Source organism: Falco punctatus (genome assembly GCF_963210335.1).
Source record: "Falco punctatus genome assembly, chromosome: 2".
Lineage (NCBI taxonomy): Eukaryota > Metazoa > Chordata > Aves > Falconiformes > Falconidae > Falco > Falco punctatus.
The window spans coordinates 17,858,454-17,877,198 of NC_137581.1; the positions used below are offsets into that span (position 1 = coordinate 17,858,454).

The 18,745-nt window shown below is 37.5% G+C and overlaps 1 protein-coding gene across 2 annotated transcripts in view; it reads right to left on the reverse strand.

Moving 5' to 3' along the window:
• Window positions 1-18,745, reverse strand: part of CWF19L2 (CWF19 like cell cycle control factor 2) — a 104,588-nt gene that overhangs the window by 34,706 nt on the left and 51,137 nt on the right. For both annotated transcript variants that reach the window (XR_013926314.1, XM_080377061.1), the window contains exons 11-12: window positions 13,891-14,016; window positions 12,513-12,650 (exon numbers count right to left, since the gene is read on the reverse strand). Coding sequence is in view for 1 of the 2 variants with exons in the window: in XM_080377061.1 (XP_080233187.1) it covers window positions 12,513-12,650; window positions 13,891-14,016 (264 nt within the window). In the remaining variant the exon portion in view is untranslated. The remainder of the gene's footprint in view (window positions 1-12,512; window positions 12,651-13,890; window positions 14,017-18,745) is intronic.

Here is an 18,745-nt window from a genome sequence, read left to right on the forward strand (position 1 = left end):
TAACATCACTAACACATTCCTTGCCAGTAGCAATGAAAAAAAAATGCATTTTTTAAAGCCATAATTCCTTAAATATGATTATCCCTTAATTCCTACAAATGCTAAACATCAATGTGTCAGAAATGAAATAAAATGTAGCTGCTACCATGGCAGACTCTTTAACTGCTACTCTAAATAATGGCCTTTTTGAAACATTATTTGGGAGGAAAATGGAATTTTCCTTCCAAAAAATTCATATTCTTACTTTTACGGTAAGGTTCCCAGTGTGCTCCCCCAATTGCATTATTTGGCTGTAACAAAATTTCTCAAAAAAAGTTAAAGGAGAACTGAAAGAACAAGAAGAAAGCATTCTCCAAAATGCCAGAAGGAAAGCAAGTAATCATTTTAAAACTGATTTCTTTGATAGATACCTTCTTCTACAGAAAAGATGGAGCTAGTAAAAATCCGAAGAAGGAACTACGCTGATGTATTAAGAGTTGCTGGAAAGCTGCTGTTCTGCATCAGCTGAAGTATCACACCTGTTAAATGTGAAAGTCAATACATTCTGGAAGTTGTGTATTTAGTTCCCTCACCAGGCTGGTTATTGCTTGCTATTGCCCGCGCTGTATTTCAGGTGCTGCACACAAATCAAGGAGAAGCAGGAAGTCACTCTGATCCATCAGTTTTAAGTTGGCATGTCCTACAAAACATCACTGAACTGCCTGAAGTTAATGTATGAAATTCAGACATCTACAAAGGCAATGCACCTGAAGTCCTTGTTTCTACCAGACAGTGGTCAAAACAAAGAGCTGACCTTACATGCCCGTAAGACATATCATCTCCGCAGTTCCTTTTCTTCTCTTTCTCATTTGACTTTTTTGTTCTGGGCTCATCTATCACATTTTTCCTTTATCTGCACTATTTTCCAACCTTCCCTTCTCTTTTGGCAAGCACCAATTAACCAGAGAACACACCGGCGGCTTTAGGACTCTTAGCACCAGGTTAAGTGACATAGCTGCCTACACCTCATAGCATAATTGTGCAACTGTGAAATTTCTACCATCCGTCTGATGGGGGATTTTCCACAAGCAGGATGTAGTTTTGGTTTAAGCAACAGAAAGAGCATCATAATTTTGCTTGCCTTGGCCAAGAAAGGCCTGTAATGCACAAACACTTAAACAGCAGTCAGGGAAAGCATCCAGACTTCTCTCAGGAGCAGATAAAACTCACTCTTTGGGCTCCCATTTGGACAGCTCAAATACAGTGCACATGTGGCCCAAATGCAAGAAAAGGAAAGAGATCTCTAACCATTCAGCACAGGAATTCAGAAAGAGGTCAGCATCTGACTGTGCATAAATGAGAACGACTTGAGAGAAGAAAAAAAATTACAGTGTTGTATTTGCTGATGAAATCCTTAACGTGATAATTACCATTAATAACACAAATATATTACATTAATAATTTCATTATATAACATTCTGTTCATAAAATAACTGAATTCTTTTATTATTTTCTACATTACTGAAGCCATCAGACATCTTGGCATGGGGCTATCTCCTAAAGTAACTCTTGCAGATCAACGTACAGGTATGCTCCAGGGTCAGCCTCGTTTTTCTGCCAGCACATGTTCAGATTGCTGGAACTGTATCTCATAGCTTCATCTTAAACCAATTCTGTTTTTCTTATTCCAAAGCAAAATCCTTGGAGTCTTATATGCTGCTGGCTGCCTACACACTCCATCTGAAGTGTGCTGCATGTTGTGTCTCTTATCTCTCCCTCCGCTGCTATTCCTTGCTCTTTGGGTGTGCCCTTTAGAAAGAAATCCCTACTGAAGGATTTAATATTACTGTGATACCGAAAAGAAATCTCAAGAGACGGAACTCCTAATCATCAGGGATTATTCCTATATAAGAGGGCAAAACAACATACTCAGAAGTATTCAAATTTCCTCTGAAATTTGGGGATGAAACAGGGTATTTCATTGAACACAATTAGCATGGTAACAAAATATACCTGCATCTTTCTAGTGTGGGTTATTTTCACCTTTTTTGTATGCTTACTTTTCCACTTCCTTCCTTATTCTATTTTGTAAGCAACTACTGAACTTCTGCTTTTCCTGTTTTCTCACTAACACAATCATAGATAAAGTCACTTCCATATAAGCTAATAATAGTGCATCTGCTTAGAAAATTTGTGAAAAAACATCCATAGATTGTATAAAATGTATCAGTTTAGTTTTAAATTGTCATGGCAACACTGACGTCTTCAACTTCAAATGACAGAGTTAATATTTGTGGAATGTTGTGCTCATATTTTGAGAAGCTGCAATGAAGAAGAAAAAACTATTATTTTAGAATATAGACCTAAATGACATATGAATACATCTCATGAAATTTATTTGGCATTTAGCATCTATTGTTTACAACAAAATCACCTCAGAAAATAGTCTTTCTGATCTCAAATAGCATTTGCTTAAGCCAAATCAAGACAGAATTTTATCATGTTAACTTTATTACAACTCCAATCTCCCTACGAGCACAGACATCTGAATTTCTAGGTTTAATTCAGTATATAATTCAGCATACAGGCACTTCCCAAGCCTAACATCCCAGTAAAATAAATAATATTTTAAACACATAGTATCAAAGGATTTTAACAAAAGCACTCTGTGCATTGATGTAAGGCCTATGTTACTAGCAGCAGGAAAACATGAATCATCGTGATAAGCAAGGTAGTTCAGGACTATCTTTGAGCAGCAGAAGTCAAGGAAAAACAGACAGTACTGCTCAGTGGTTATGGACCAAGCTCTTTCTTGTTTCAGCAATTTGAAAACTGTAGATTTTGCTATAATTAGGTATTAGGACATATAAAACTTTATATGGAAGTCAGTGAAATGTAAACCAAATAAAATACCTTCAGCCACGTAATTCTGCTATTAAAAGTGTGATTAGCATTTAACTTCACAGTTATCCCTGGCCATAACTTTAACGCCTAGAAAAGATTGTCCTGCCCAAGTCTTCATTTGCAACATATCTTGTAATTTTAATGTAATTCAGAAAGAATGCCAAATGTTTTACACAGTCATTTAATATGGGCTGCATCTAAACAGTTCCTCCTGTTCACAGGTCTTCTTTCCTAACCCAGCTGTCACTGATGTTGGTTTGTTTTTCCACATGCAGGAACAGCTTTAACTGTCCACACAAACTGAAGTTGTTTAGTGCATTGAACTGAAATGTAGTAGAATGCAGAACAAGGTGTTTGAAATTACTTTCTCTTGGGTTTTCATATTATTTTTTTCACAGGAAACCATGCACATGCTTAGATCCTTATGTAAATGTAAAATGCAACAGTGCACCAGAGCTCTGTTAGTTTTACCACATCTCTTAAATACTGTGCTACAATGGCTTCACCATGTAAAGAAAAAGAAGAAAAAGCTTTATTACATAATGGTAGCAGCACCAACATTTTTCATTTTAGCTTTTACAATGTTTTTAGACTATTATTTTGGTTTATGGTAATGGAAATGCAAAGGTGTGCAACAGGTTGGTTTGTAAAGCAAGAAAAATGAGATAAGGCTGAAAGCAATTTTCCATTTTACAGACTTCAGAACTAAGGCATGGAAACATGCAAATTCTCCTTTTGCAAACATGTAATACCAGCATATGTCTTTACTAAATCCATAAATGAAAGTCAGCATTACTAACTGTCCCGGTTTCAGCTGGGACAGAGTTAATTTCATTCCCAGTAACTGGTACAGTGCTGTGTTTTGGACTTAGTATGAGAATAGCGTTGGTAAGACACTGATGCTTTGGTTGCTGCTGGGCAGCGCTCACTGAATCCAGGACTTTCAGTTCCCCGTGCTCTGCCATGGAGCAGGTGCACAAGAAGCCGGGAGGGAGCACAGTCAGGGCAGCTGACCTGAACTAGCCAAAGGGATATTCCATACCATAGAACGTCATGCTCAGTATATAAACTGGGGGGAGTTGGCCGGGAGGGGCTTGTCACAGCTCAGGGACTGGCTGAGCACCGGTCAGCAGTGGCAAGCAACTGTACTGTGCATTACTTGGTTTTCATTTCTCTCTTCTTCCTTTCTCATTACAATTACTATTATAATATTTTACTTTATTTTAATTATTAAACTGTTCTTATCTCAGCCCGTGGGTTTTACTTTTTTTCCAATTCTCCTCCCTGTCCAACCAGGGGACACTGCTTAAATTCACTGCTTAATTTTTTTTCTGTTTAAACTCATGTTATGGATTACTGCAGATTTCTAAATAAAAGGAGTTTACAGACAAAATTTAAATGGTCTGATGAACAATGCGAGTTAATCTTTCTCACTTGCTTTTAGTAAAATGTAAGAAAAAAAATGCCTTAGTAGAATTTATGTATGCATACAGAAGGTAATTTATATTGAAGTAGCATTATAGAAATCAATCTCTGTACACCCACAAGCATCTATTGACATAAGTGAAAGTATTACATAAGTCTTAACAGCAAGAATTTGAGAAAACTGAACTACTTACAACAGTCAAGGCCAGAAGGAACTACAGAGAGTACTTAAAGCTATCAGTAATGAAAACCTAAGTCTTCACACATATTTTGTACTCTAAAACTGGCAAGAAAAAAAATAATCGGTTTTCAAATATTTTGTTGACGTTTTTGTATCCCATTGTCATGTTTCCATAGCAGTGAGAGCCCAAACTGCTGTCCAAGCTCAAGTAGAAATAAAGTAACTTCAAACAGGTGGGTGTTTTTTTTTCCTTAAGTGTAACAGTGAAATATGAAAGAATCTGACTTTAAGGCCTGCTTTTTTCCATATATCAAGAAGATTATTGTTGGGGATTTGATTTTTGTTTAAAAAAAAAGCTTTTTCACCACTGAAAATTAAAAGATCTGGGGCTTTTCCATGATGTTCATAGATTTGACAGCATGCAAGGGGTGGCTGTAGGAAAGGCTGTACTTCAAACTGTCTGAGACAACTGACATCCACACCAACCTGCTTTGAAGTAGGTAAAAAGTAACAGAAGGTAACAGTCTCAAGTACAATGGGGTTGTATTAGAATCAAGACTAGAAAAAGAAGAATGAGCAAGAGAGGAATGACAAATCAAAATTCACTTTTCATCTAAATTTAAAACATAGGCTCAACAGGTAAAGAATTAGCAAGGAGATGGCATTTTCCCTCCATCTGATCTCATGGAGCTCTTGAGAAAAGGAAACTCTACAGATGGGAAAAAGACTTCTAAGGATAAGTATGGCCTGACCACAAGATATGTTTAGTTTGTGAATCTGAGGGGGAGTCAGGCAGGAGATGTTATATAGACCATCATTTGCCACTGGGATTAGACAGACATTTCACAGATAGAGGTTCCGGGCCTATGCACCGATATTTCTTCCAAGGCCAATTTAAGAAAGTAAATTATTTTATGAATTATGTCTTTCTATCACAACATCCCCATCCCCCTTTACAAAACTGCAATTACAACATTATCTTCAGAGATTCATAACAACTATTCTGTATATGATTTGAAATACCATTAAAACACTAAATATTAGGGAAGTGATATTCATGTGGAGCAGAGCATTCAGCTGTGTAAAAGCTGGAGGATATGCTGGTCAACCATTCTCATTCTGTTCCCATTTATGAGAGCAGTGCCCATTTCCTCTGTCCTCAACAGCCGTGTGTGGCTGGAATATTATTTTTTTTGGCATAGCCTGGGAAAGTGATAAGAACCCTGGGAAAATCCATGAAGGAAATAATAGTGCTGTAGTCCATACGCTTAGCGGTAACCACAGCTGACCACAGCTACAACTGCATGGGGAATTACACTGCTGGATGGTCCCACATGTCACAGCAGTAAACACGCTGCACAGGACTTAGGTGATGACGACACAGAGGACTTAGGCTCCTCTGTTCACACTGGTAAATTCACACTGGATTAAAGGTGATAATAAGGGTGATCACACTGAACACCAAAGCGTTGTAAGGACTGGAAAGCCACCTTTCTACCAAACACTGAACATTCACTGGACTGAACAAGATACAGACAACAGGGAAGAATATAATCTGACCATAAGCTCTAAACAAAAAAAACCAACTCAGACATATTTGACTATATTATGGCAGTAGAAGATCCTTAAGTTCAGTCTAGTTTTACTTGGCTGAGCAGCCAGCAATTTTACAACTAAGAAATGTAATTTTTAATATATATATATATATAATTTTGGATAATTAAAACAAGTTTTGGGGTTTTTTTTCCATTCAGCTAAAAAGAGGCATCCAACTGAACCCAAGGACAAGCCACCCATCAAACACGTTTTCCCGCAAATCACATTAGCATCAGATTTGACATTAAAACTTGTGAAAGCAAAAACACCACTGTAATGAGAACCAATCGTACAGTAGAGATCTTTCTAGGAAGGCTGTGGTTAAAATATACCCCATATTTCATTCTTCAAGAGCAATTGCCTTGTCTGCAGTAGATAACTTCCATCCCAGTAGGCACTGCTAGGAAATCACAACAATCAGTCAACAAAAGCAGTTTGGACTGATAAGATGAATGAAATTATTCAATAGAGTTTAAGGGATAGGATCTCCCTTCTCTCATCCTAGGTAGGATTATGGACTTCCAGCAGCTTGCTCCCACCGCTCTTCTGAAAGATAACAGATTCATTTTTGTGGATATTTTTTCCACTTCTCAAATGAAGTCACAAAGAGAAAGTAAAGTGTCAAATTTGTGTACTATGTTATCAAATTAAAACTGACAAAAGAGGTTTGGTTGCTAGACTTCCTGCTGGGCATAAAACACCTTGCTGAATCCACTTAGGAAAGAAGCAAGATTTTTGAAGATTGTCTCATTGAGCCACAGATGAATGCAGATACTTTGTGTAGTACAGGTTTATAAAGTACATAAAGAAACCATCTAGAATATCTACGGTGGCAACCAAATTTTTCAGGCTTCTGCCAACACTTCAGCGGTGAAACTGATGTGTAATGCTGTGAACAAGAATGCATTCTACAGACATGGAAAGACATGGAAAACTCAGGATGCTGAGGAGCCAGTTTCTTCATTCAGGATCAAGAAACAGCACCATCTGGAGTAGACCATCACATTTTGCAGTGACAAGAGCTGGGAATCACCTGTACAGAAACTATGAAAAGCATTTCAGATTTTAACAGAGAAGAAAAACTGGCGTCTATGACATTACTTTTCATAAAAGCCAAACAAAATTACCTTCAAAACCTAAATGTGACATTGCATAAGACTGGAGGACTTCAGTACCACACATTAAAATCTGGACAACAAAAAATACATTGCAACAGTAATTGACAAAACATCTACCTTGAGCACATGCTCCAGCACACTTTGCTAGTAAATCAGTAACATGGTTTAACCTTAAAAGATTAGTCAAGAGCTAGCTATTCATTCAGGAAGCTTGTTCTAATAAAATAAAATGATGTAGCGCACCTTTGCCTGGTAACAAAAAAGAAACACAGTACACAGCATCTGACCCAAAGCTTACTGGAGTCAGTAGGCACTTCAGAGCCTTCCCAAACTAAAATAAAGCAGTTCCATAAGCCAGGAAATGCAATCCAGTCTTTTACAATTATTAACAAATTTTATCTTTAAACAAAATCAAAAAAACCCAAACAAAAAAAAAAAAAAAAAAGAAAAAGAAAAAGAAAAAAGAAGCCTTTAGAATGAAACATACTAAACTTAGTTGTTGCTCTAATCCAGCATGATCATTTTATGCTGCAAAATCAGTCTCCAGCCATGGCTAACATGTATGGGGAAAAGCATAAACAAAGCATGTAGAACTGAGACACTCCTGCTACACACTTGCAGCTCAGCATTTCACTGTGGAAATCCTGAACCAAAACCTGTCTAGATCTCCCTATTTAATATTTACCAATTAAACTGTACTTCAAAGTTACTGTATCTTTTTCCTCCCACTTACAATTAAGGCCTCCACAGCATGTCATGCTCTATAGTGTGAGTTCTACAATTTCCTTCTTCACTGAAAAATAAAAAAAAAACCAAACACCTCCTTCATGTTAAACTCTGCTCTGTGAGCACTTCACATGCAAGAAACAAAAAGTTATTTTCTAATAATATTTTATGCTAATTGTGTGTTCTAGTCTACCAGTTACCCCCAACACACTGCCCCACCTCTGCCCCCCACCCCTAGCTGAAGAAATTTTGCTTACTTAGGTTTCATTCACATTTTGTGCCTTTGACCACAGGGTACGCTTTATAAGCTTGGGTAGTATTCAGGCTATGGGTGCACTATTGTAGCTTTTCATGTTCTAAACTGCTCCTAAATTCCCTTTTTTCACAATCTCCAAAACTCTCTTTCTCTTTAATCACACCAGCACTGAGATGTCTGCAGACTTCCAATGACTCTCAAATCGAGCAGTAACAGCCTCTTGTGGTATATGCAGAGTTACGGCTTCACTCAGCTTCATGATTACCATCATTTTGCGCTCATCAGCCCTAACTTTCAGCTGAATTTATTGCCTCTATATTTATGGTGGTATCTCCTTCTCCTTACTTGAGAGGTCTATAGCATAACTGCCTGTGTCTCAGCTAGAAATCCTAATTCCTTTTATACCCAAAATGTCTTTCAGACGGCACTCAAAATAGGACAGATGACTCATATCATTAAAATATGTACATCTCTCCAGCAACTCTCTAAAGTGAATCTTAAGAATCTGTTTAGGTATGTTTCACAACGTTAGAAAAACCCCAGCTTTGTATTTCAAAATACTACAATTTACGATTTACAGTGATCTGGTTTTGACAGTCCTGAATAATTATGTAACACGAACAAATTCTCAGATCGTAAAGTATCCCTTCCTCCAGATAGTTCATATATGTGTCGAACAGAAGAGACTCCTGATGAATCCACTGGTAATCTCATTTTAGAATAAAAAACAACCATTTACTCCTGCCTTCTGTTTTCTTTATAAAGATCACCATTATACTTGCCATCTTCAGCTCCTCCGAATGAATATTACACTCAGCAGTTCACAGTTCAGCATGTCACACATGACTTCTTTCAGACCACTTTAGTGAGGACCGTTCAGTTCTAGCCATTTGTTACTATTAATCTCAAATTCAAGTTTCTTTTTAAAATAATGAATTTCTATAAATTTGAGCTAAAATTCATTTTACTGACACTGTTAACTTGAGATAGTTTTCCACTTAATCCCTGTCAATAACAGCTCATGCAAAAGACTCGCTCTAACCTCATTTATCGAGGATATTAATGCAAAGAGTTCATTAGTTCTTCTGGTATGCACTTATCTTTCCTAAATGCTCTAATTATACCTTGAACAGGTTTTTTCAACATCACATTCCTGCAGGCTTCTTGCTTCCACTGAGCTTAACTCCTAGCTTTATGCTTTTCTCAAACTGAAAATAATTACTTAAAATAATTCCCTCAAGATAGTTTTTCAATCTTTCTTATCAAAGCTTACTTCTAAGCCTGCTGGGCTCTTTTCCATTCTCCTTACTCAGATATGACACGTACTTTTTACATAACGGTTGGGTTCTGGATTTGGCTTTTCTTTTAACCTCCAGAAGCTCTTTATTCTTCTTTTTATAAACCCCTGGACTTACTTTTAAATAAAAACAATTAAATAAAGTTTCATCCAATTTTGGTAGGGTGTTCCCCCCCTTAGAATGTTTTCACCGGTGGCATACATGTTTAATTAGCACTGAGTACTGGAGATCCCCTCATAACAGTCCCCTGCAAGCATTTTTCTCTTTATGTACTCATTTTAAACTCCCATTAAATAGACTCCACATTTCTTCATAATTGCTTCTATATAGAAGTTAAACACTATATTGCATTTTCCTCTGCTATACAGATGCAGAAATTCAGTTGCCAAAGTTCACCCTCATTTGTACAGAACCTTTATATTTAAAACAGCTACATACCGAGCCAGGCCATTTCTGCACCATTTCCTAAATGGATCCGATTTCACCATTGTCCCAGAAATCCTTACAGTGCAAGTAACTAAAATCTTTGAGGAACTGGCTGCACAGGTACAAGAACGCTAACCAAAGATGTTATGCATACAGGATTGGGTTTTCTGTTTTCTTCAAATTCAATAATTACAGCTCATGCCTTTTAGCAATAGGTACAGATGACAGAATGGGAGATGACGAACCACAGAAAGGAAGTTACAGGGGGTATTTAGTCCAATCCCCAATTAACATAACTATCCATAAAGAAAAGCAGAGCGAAATACCAGGTAAGGAGGTCCATAAAAACTTCCAAACTGCTAAAGGCCAGGGAAGTACATAAAGACTACATCATTTGAAACGTGACCTTTCTTATACTCCCTCCTAAGCAGTCATTGTTGGACACGGAATGCTGGGCTGAGCAGATCTCTCATATAGCTGCTCTTGCATTGTCTCGGTCATCGAGAACTTGGAAAATTCACAGCATTTCAAAATTGAATAGGAAAAAAAGAACAGAACAAAAAGTTACAAAGAATTATTATGAGAATTTTCCTTTTGATGACTTACAAACTAAATAATACAGAAATCTTTGATCTCCCTTCAAGTTTGCTAGTCTCTCTTGCCTTAATAATTATTTAATATAATATCAAAAATACAAAAAGTAAACCAAGAACTCCTCAACATGCTCTAAGAGTCAAACATTATTTCCAGTTTGAAGTGAAGAAACTCGGAACCAATATATGAATATACAACCAATACTTTTCACAAAGTTTAGAAATTTCAGGGGCAAGCCAAGTACTTCAGTGTATAAATTCACACATTTCTCTGAAAAGTCTGCATGGCCTTTCATTTGAGTTTGGAAAAAATCAAAGCAAAGAAATATTTCTCTTTTTGAGAGCACTCTCCACTAAGTCTTTACAGGGACACTGAAAACATTTGCTACTACCGAACACAGGCAGCTCAAATTAGCTTGGTTTTATTTTCACACCTCTGAAAAGAATCAGAGAACAAAAAGCAATCCTGTAAATGGTTCAATGGAAGAAGTCACATGAACACAAGAGATATTAAGCGTGTTAATAATAATTTCAGAAAGACACATTAATATTGATATACAAACTCACCTTCAATGCCCAGATTCAAGTTAAAGATTTTTTCAAAATTCTATTCCACTTATGTTTTAATATAGGCATTCATACACACATACTCCAACCACTTTTCATGAAAGTTACCTCTTCTAAAGAAAATTAATGGAGCCAAGGCAATACAAAATTAATAAGGCCCTTGAGAAAATGGCAACAATTTCTCTTTGTTATGCTTATTATCATATGATGTGCACACTACAAAGTTTTATTGTGTCCTTATATTTTCATTTACTTGTAAATGTCTGCATGACAGATATGCTAGTTAATCATAGTTAATAGTTTGCACTATTACACAGACTTGAAGGGAAGTTTTATGTGTTCGGGGGTTTTTTTGGAAGAGAAGGTAAAGGAGGGAATCGAATACTGGCAACAAGACATGTTTGTTTAACTGGACCCAAGGGCATCACTTTTTTTTGAGTATGCCAGTGGGAAAGAATGAGAACTGCTACCAGAAGCAGCTAATAAGAAGATGCATAAACCACACTAAGTTCTGATAATGGCTCCAAACTTCCTGCCAGATGGTTTACAGCACCAAGTTAAGTATGTTCTCCTGGGCACTATCATGGCTTTTCCAATTCTTTTAAGTATTGCCTGAAGGAGGAGAATTTTAAAAAGAAAACCACACAAATCAAAACATACTCTCCAGGATCTTGTCTGCCTTCTGGACAACGGAAAAACAAATTTTGTCTGTGATGATACTAATTCCATGCTAACAAGCTTTTTCAAACCTGCTCAGTGGTGCACAAAAAACTGGAACAATAACCTAGTAAAATTTGAAGCATGCTAGAGAAACTGCATGTCATAGCTATTGCAAATCACCGCTATCAAACACTTACATCAAGCACAGAAAGTATCCTTTATTACTACTCAGTTTGAAAGACAGATCTGTCTGTAAGATGGCTGCTATTTTAAGTGGAATCACTCATGGAACCATAACATATAAATCTGTGTGGCCTCTGAGCATAAATTATATCATTATCCAAGACATCCTGATGGAATTTCAGGTAGTTTGCTTCAAATTTCATTGATTCTTGTAAATTCATGGTAGAAGAGACATTCTAAACGCTAAGGAAATGCTGCTTTTATTCCGATTTGGGGAAAACCTGCTTTGCTGGGCATAAGTAACCTATTAATGCACAAGACACTAAGTGTTCACCTCAAAAGTATCAAATTCTACAGGCAGAGGAACAGGAAAATGATCTCTATGAAGAAAGCGAACCCACCACATTTCCTGCATGCATGCAGGTTTCCATCACTTTGATGACACCTACCAGGACCACCTTACAACAGACTTGATTGTTATTCAAGACAATCAGAACTCTCAACGAAAAGCAACACACCTCGAGCATGGAGGCCTCATGTGTTCCCTGATATTTCAATAATAAAATGCTTGATTAAAAAGTCATACACGTGACACCTTACCTTTGATGCCATACGTGTGAACAGTGAGTTTTGATCCTCTGCTGTTCTCATCTTCTCATTTTTGACCAAATCCTTCAGGTTCATACTATCATCATCCTGAAAATACCTTACGCGTTCTTTATCTACATGAGTAGGGACCTGGAAACAAACGTATTGAAAGTAAGTATTAACCTAGTGAGAAAGATCAACTATAAAATTTAGATCCTAGTAACTTCCAGAAGTTTAAAGAATCATGAATCAAGCTAAAGACAGCTGAGACAATTGGGCTTGCTGCTACAGAAAAGAACATCTTCCCCTTTCTTCCACTGCATCAGTACATCTAAATAAAAATATAGACTCTTCTCACAATCGTATCATTTATATCCTTAAGCTATCAGAGGGTCCATTACCACTCAAGAGAGATGTACAGTAATTCACTGAAACAGTTAATCAGCTCAAAAATTTGAACATTCCAAAAAACAATCTTCATTATTTACAGAAGCTTTTGAACTGTCAGGTCATGGATGCTACTGAAACACAGCAGCTGCAGACAGTACTGAAAACTTGTACAGATGTGGTACCTCTACTGGGAAATGTTGCCATCTTAGAGTGAACAAGAGGACAGAGTTTGTCCTTTAGGGCAAGACTAAACTAAATCCTGAAGGAGCATAGGGAATGGTCATTAACATGAAGCAAGACAGCATTTTCCAAAATGGAAACACCAGGAGGATGACAACCAATTCCTCACGCTCTTGTGCCTTTCACTCCTCCACAGCAGTGTTACAAACTGATCCGTCCTAATCAAGAACACGCTTGCTAGAAATATGAGGTATTGTCATCTCCTCTTATCCCAAGAAGAAAAAAAATATTAGTTTATTTACTATTGCAAGCAATTATCCTAAGAATAAAACACTGCTCCAGCCTCCAAGTTTCTGTTTCCCAAAGCATTTTGTTACAAAGATTAGGTCATATTTTTAATTATCAGTGGTAGCCGTATTTTTGATCAAAAGAAAAGGAAAATTAGCCCTGAGACCTGAGTATCTCCATAAAATCTGTCTTATTTTGGAAATATTCACCTCTGCTGATTTTCCATATTTACATAATTTTATGTAATATAAATTTTGGCTAAGAAACTGTGACAACTTGAAAAACTTTTCCTCGAATGTGCATTTAAATAAGCCCTAAAGCGATCCCCAGAGAAACACAGTCTGAAAATAAACATAATATATGCTTAATAAATATGTACTCTAACACTTAATTACAACCATCTTCTGAAAGGAACTTTTCAACTACCTATTGACATTCTGATGAGACACTCATATTAATTAAGGAATCATAAAAGCAACACTACAAAATCATCTTAGAATTACACTTTAAAACTCACATTTGTAAAACTTACCATCTGTCGCTTTCGTCGTCCTCCTTTTGGCTCCTGTGGTTCAGCCGATGCAGTCACAGGCCATGCCCTTCCACTTTGATCTGTTCTGACAAGGACCACTTGTTCAGCTTCTCGACAGCTTGAAGCCTGTGTCAGGTTTTAAGATATATTTTGAAACAGATGATACAGACAAAACTGAAAGAAACACCTAATCCACATTAAATAAATGCTTAGAATCCTAAAGAGTAAATAACAGACTCTTTACATTTTTAATGTTCATTATAATTCAAAGCAGACTACTACCTTATACAAGGTATTCTTTTCCACATTGAAAAAGAACAGAATATTAAAATATATTCAGCTAGTGAAGTGCAGAGTTAACAATTTTTTCCAAAAAGAACCAAGTTTTTGTTCTTGGGTGTTTCTCACAAAGCTTCATCCCCAGAAGAAATACAATGCTTCTGATGACCTAAATAAATACTATTGCATTAACATACACCATCATCAAAGCTGCAGCACATTACCACTTCTGGACTTTCTGTGGATCGGGAACGTTGGGGGTTTTTTGTGTGTGCATGTGTGTTTGGAGTATTTTTTTCCTTTCAAAACTTGGCTAACAAATCACCAAAAACATTAGCTATTGCTTTTCAACACATTCCATTAGCTCAGACTTTTGTTCCCTTCACTGCACCTACTACCAGTACAGATCCCTCCATCACAATGTAATTCTGAATTTTTTAAAATATTTGTTCCAGGATATGCAGAGTAGGAAATGCAAACAGTTTAATGCAAGTATCTCCTTCTTTGGTGAAGCAGAAACAGATGAGTAGATGTACACTGATTATTTAGGGCAAATTAAATTATAGACTTCGGTAGAAATGAAAACATTTTAATCATCTTTTTGTGTGCTGAAATATAGCGCAACAAAAATAGGCATTTACCTGATATATGCCAAATAAGTCACTTGCCTTTGGATAGCAAACACATTCAGTCTCACATAAACTATACTTGTACTTAACTACTGTTTCTACATATCAAAAGAAATTTGGGAATCAGGAGAAGGGTATCTTTCAAACCTGACATAACCAAGCTCCTGAGGTACTGGAGATGTGAGGTGAGAGGCACACACAGGCCGGGGCAACAAGGGAAGCTTTCATACACTTACCCTTGGTTCTCATGGTGGAGTAGAATCACCACAACCACCATTTCATCTGCTGGAGTAGGGCACAAGCAATTCAGATTTCAAACACACTAAGAACAAGTATGGACACAAATACTGAACAAACAGTAGGAGCATTGCTCTGCTGAGTTTCCTACTCATAAATTAAAAAAAAAACAACAAACAGCCTAATCAGGGATGTGGAAGTCAGCAGCTGCCTTGGTTGAAGCAACTATGAGATAGTGGCACTTAAGATTCTACAGGAAGTGAGGAAGGCAAGTAACAGAGCAAAGGAAAAATCCTGAATAATAGGAAAATGGACTTCAGCTTATTCAGGGATCAGCTTGGCTGGATTCTCATAAGAGATGGTCACAAATGACAAAGGTGCCCAAGAGAGTTGGTTGATCTTTAAGGACAACCTCCACAAAGGATGAGAAAGGTCCATTTGATCTGCTATTTGACTAAATGGGGAACTTCTAACGAAATTAAAATATAAAAAGGAAATTTACAGAAGGTGGAACCTGAGACAAAATACCCAGGAGAACCACAGAAGCACTTTCCAGGCATGAAGGAATAGAATTAGGAAAACCACAGCTGAAGCTCAAACTAGCAAAAAATACAAAGAACAAAAAGAAGGGATTCTACAAGCATGCTGGATATCTTTCTACAAGCAAGGACAACACAGGTCCACTGCTGAAAGAGAGGAAAGACCTAGTGACAAAGGACATGAAAGAAGCTAAGACACTCCATACCTTGCCAGTCTTTACCAGCAAGGTCTGCCCTTGGATTTCTCAGGCCCTAGTGCCTAGCAGAAGAGTTTGGGGGACAGAAGTACTACTTGCAGGAAAGAAGGATCAACTTAAGGACCACTTAAGCAAACTGGAAATATGCTAGCTTATGGATCTAGACGGGATGCATATATTCCACTGGGCAAGAGGTCTCTCCCTATCTCATCTGAGGAGTAGTGGTCATCAGTGGATGCCTCAAGAAAAATGCAAATGTACGCAATCACCTTCAAAAAGGTAAACAAGAAACACCTGGGGAACAACGAGATGACCACCCTCACCTCAGACCCAAAACAATTACAGAAGTCCTTGTGGAAGCCCCTTCCAAGCACAAGAACAGCGGTAATGTGACTGGGAACAGCCAACATGGATTTGCAAATGGCAAACCATGCCAAATAAATCTGCCCGCTGCAGTGAGATGTCTGGCTCAGTGCACAAGGGAACTACCAGGGACGTTTTTTACCTTGAAGTTTGCAAGGTTTTCAATGCAATCTCATAGTATTTTTATTGCTAAATTGCAGGGATGTGTAGACTGCAAGATGGGTGGAAAACTGTTGGGATTACCAGGCTCAAAGAGCAGCTGTCAATACTTCAAAGTGTAACTGGCACTCCTCATAGTTTAACTAGCAAATCGTTACAGATGCCATTCCTCAGGTGCTGATCTCTATCAACAAAACTCAACTTCAACACCTGGACAATGGAACAGAACATGCTCTTAGCATGCTTGCCGAGACACCAAGTAGGTGGAATGGGGACATGGCTGAGGGTACGGTTGCCATTCTGAGGGAGCTCAACAACCTGAAGGAAAAGGCTGACAGGAACCCCAACAAATGCTAAGGCTTGCACCTTGGGACAAACTCATGCATTAACAAAGGTTGAAGAAAGACCAGGGGGCAGTTCTGTAGAAAAAAGATGGGATCCCTGGTTGACAGCATGTCAAAAAACAAGTTTGCGAGCCAGCTAATCACATCCTGACTTGTGTTTTCCATCTCACACATTATACAAAGTAATGAGAATTCTAGAGGCCAAAATGCTACCCTTAATCATGCACGTGCAATTTATTGCACCGATTTACTACCCATAGAGGATTTGCAAAAAAATCATTTTCAAAAGATCCCATAAACTAGTGAGATTACAGAGGGAAATGGGCAACTGAAACAAGCTTAAGCATTCATTCTCTCAAAACTGCTCTAGCTCTGGACAGCATACATAGAATAACATTCTGAAATAACTCTCACTTATTTAATGATATAAGTATGTAGCCTTGAAACATGGTTGAGAGAAATAATCAGTTCAGTCATATAGTAAAAAATGCATATAGAAAGTCATCATTTCCCTCCCTCCATAAAACTAAACATTCTTGCAAATGTATTTTCTGTTTAACATCTTTTGTACTATTAGCTAGAAGTTTTTCAGCAATTTTCTACTCTACATTTTAATATTTAACATTGTTACAGATACAAAACAGTCTTTAAGCAGACTTCCCATGTTATTTACATAGAACAAAATACAACTGTTAATTTACAATGGATGTGGAGCTTTGCAAGTCTCCACATTACCTTTGCTTTCCTTGCAATCAATAGATAGCACTAAGAAATCTTTTATTCTAGCAAAAAACAGTTTGCTTACTGTTACTACTGCAGTCAACAAGTTCTCAACCATTCTCTTTACGAGACAAACAGTGCTAAATGCACACCTTACCAGCCATTTCAAATTACTATTACCTGACAAAGCATGGAGACCTTTATAGGGCTTATGCGCCAAAAAAACCCCACATGATTATGTATTTTATTTTGTATTTATTATAACTGGTGCAAGAGTCCAAAACTTCTAAACAGAAGCCACCTGACCTAAAAATAGTGCAGTCAACTGAATACTCTGCCTAACATAAGTCTTTTATTTAAACTGAATAAAGACCAACGGGAAACTAAAGATAAATGGTATCACCTTTCATTACCTCTACCAGCATTCTGAACACAATTTTTTTTTTTTTTTTTGCAGTACTGGAGTTGACAGAGCACCATGTCCCAGGACCCAAACTAATAGAAGACAGGACCCAGAACTAGTCCTCTGGTTTCTTTGAGTTTTTTTAAACTTTCATTGTACACTTGAAAGGCAGATCACTAGCGAAGAGGTATCACAAGATCCATGTCACAGCTGACACAGGGATGCTATCATAAAAAAGTGCATGTCCATTCTGCTTTAAGCTCCTAATCTCTGCTTCAGCTGAAGGGGGTGGGGGTGCTGGTGGTGGGGGCATAGAAAAAAAAATAAACACCAACAAAAAACCCTATCAGCTATGACTGACAGTTCTGATATATTAAAAGAAAAGGAAAAACCAAACAGCTGTGAACACATGAAGTGCTGGATATCAGAAAGAAAGAAGTTCACAGAGTGGTCCTTATCATTAGACATATACACAGAAGGTTAATATAAAGAAAAATCAACACTGCAAGTATTTTTCATCAGAACCCAAGAAGCAAGCTGTTAATTGCCTGCCTTAAATTCAACCTGTCAGCCAGTGACAGGTGAATGGATATTAAAATCACTATCACTTGATAAGCAGAGAGGAGATCCTTGTACAATTGGAACATTTTGCCAGAGAGTGTAAATCCTTATTATATTGTGCACCTTCAGAACTGTAAGACCAGAAGCAAACACTTGCCTCAGGGAAATATCTACAAGTGAGGTCATCTTAGTTTGGACAGAAAAGCGTAATCCCTGAACTCCTTGTCTACCCCTCAGCACATAAGACCTCAAGGGCACCTAATTTTTTCTCAGTGGAGTCACAGAGTCATACTGAGTTATGACTGAGTTATGCTTCCTGGCTCCCATTTTACCAGAGATTGATGGCTTAACATCTATTCCACATCCAAAGACAATCGGAATGCCTGGACCAAGCACTCTTATCCCTAAGTTTTATTCCCAGTTG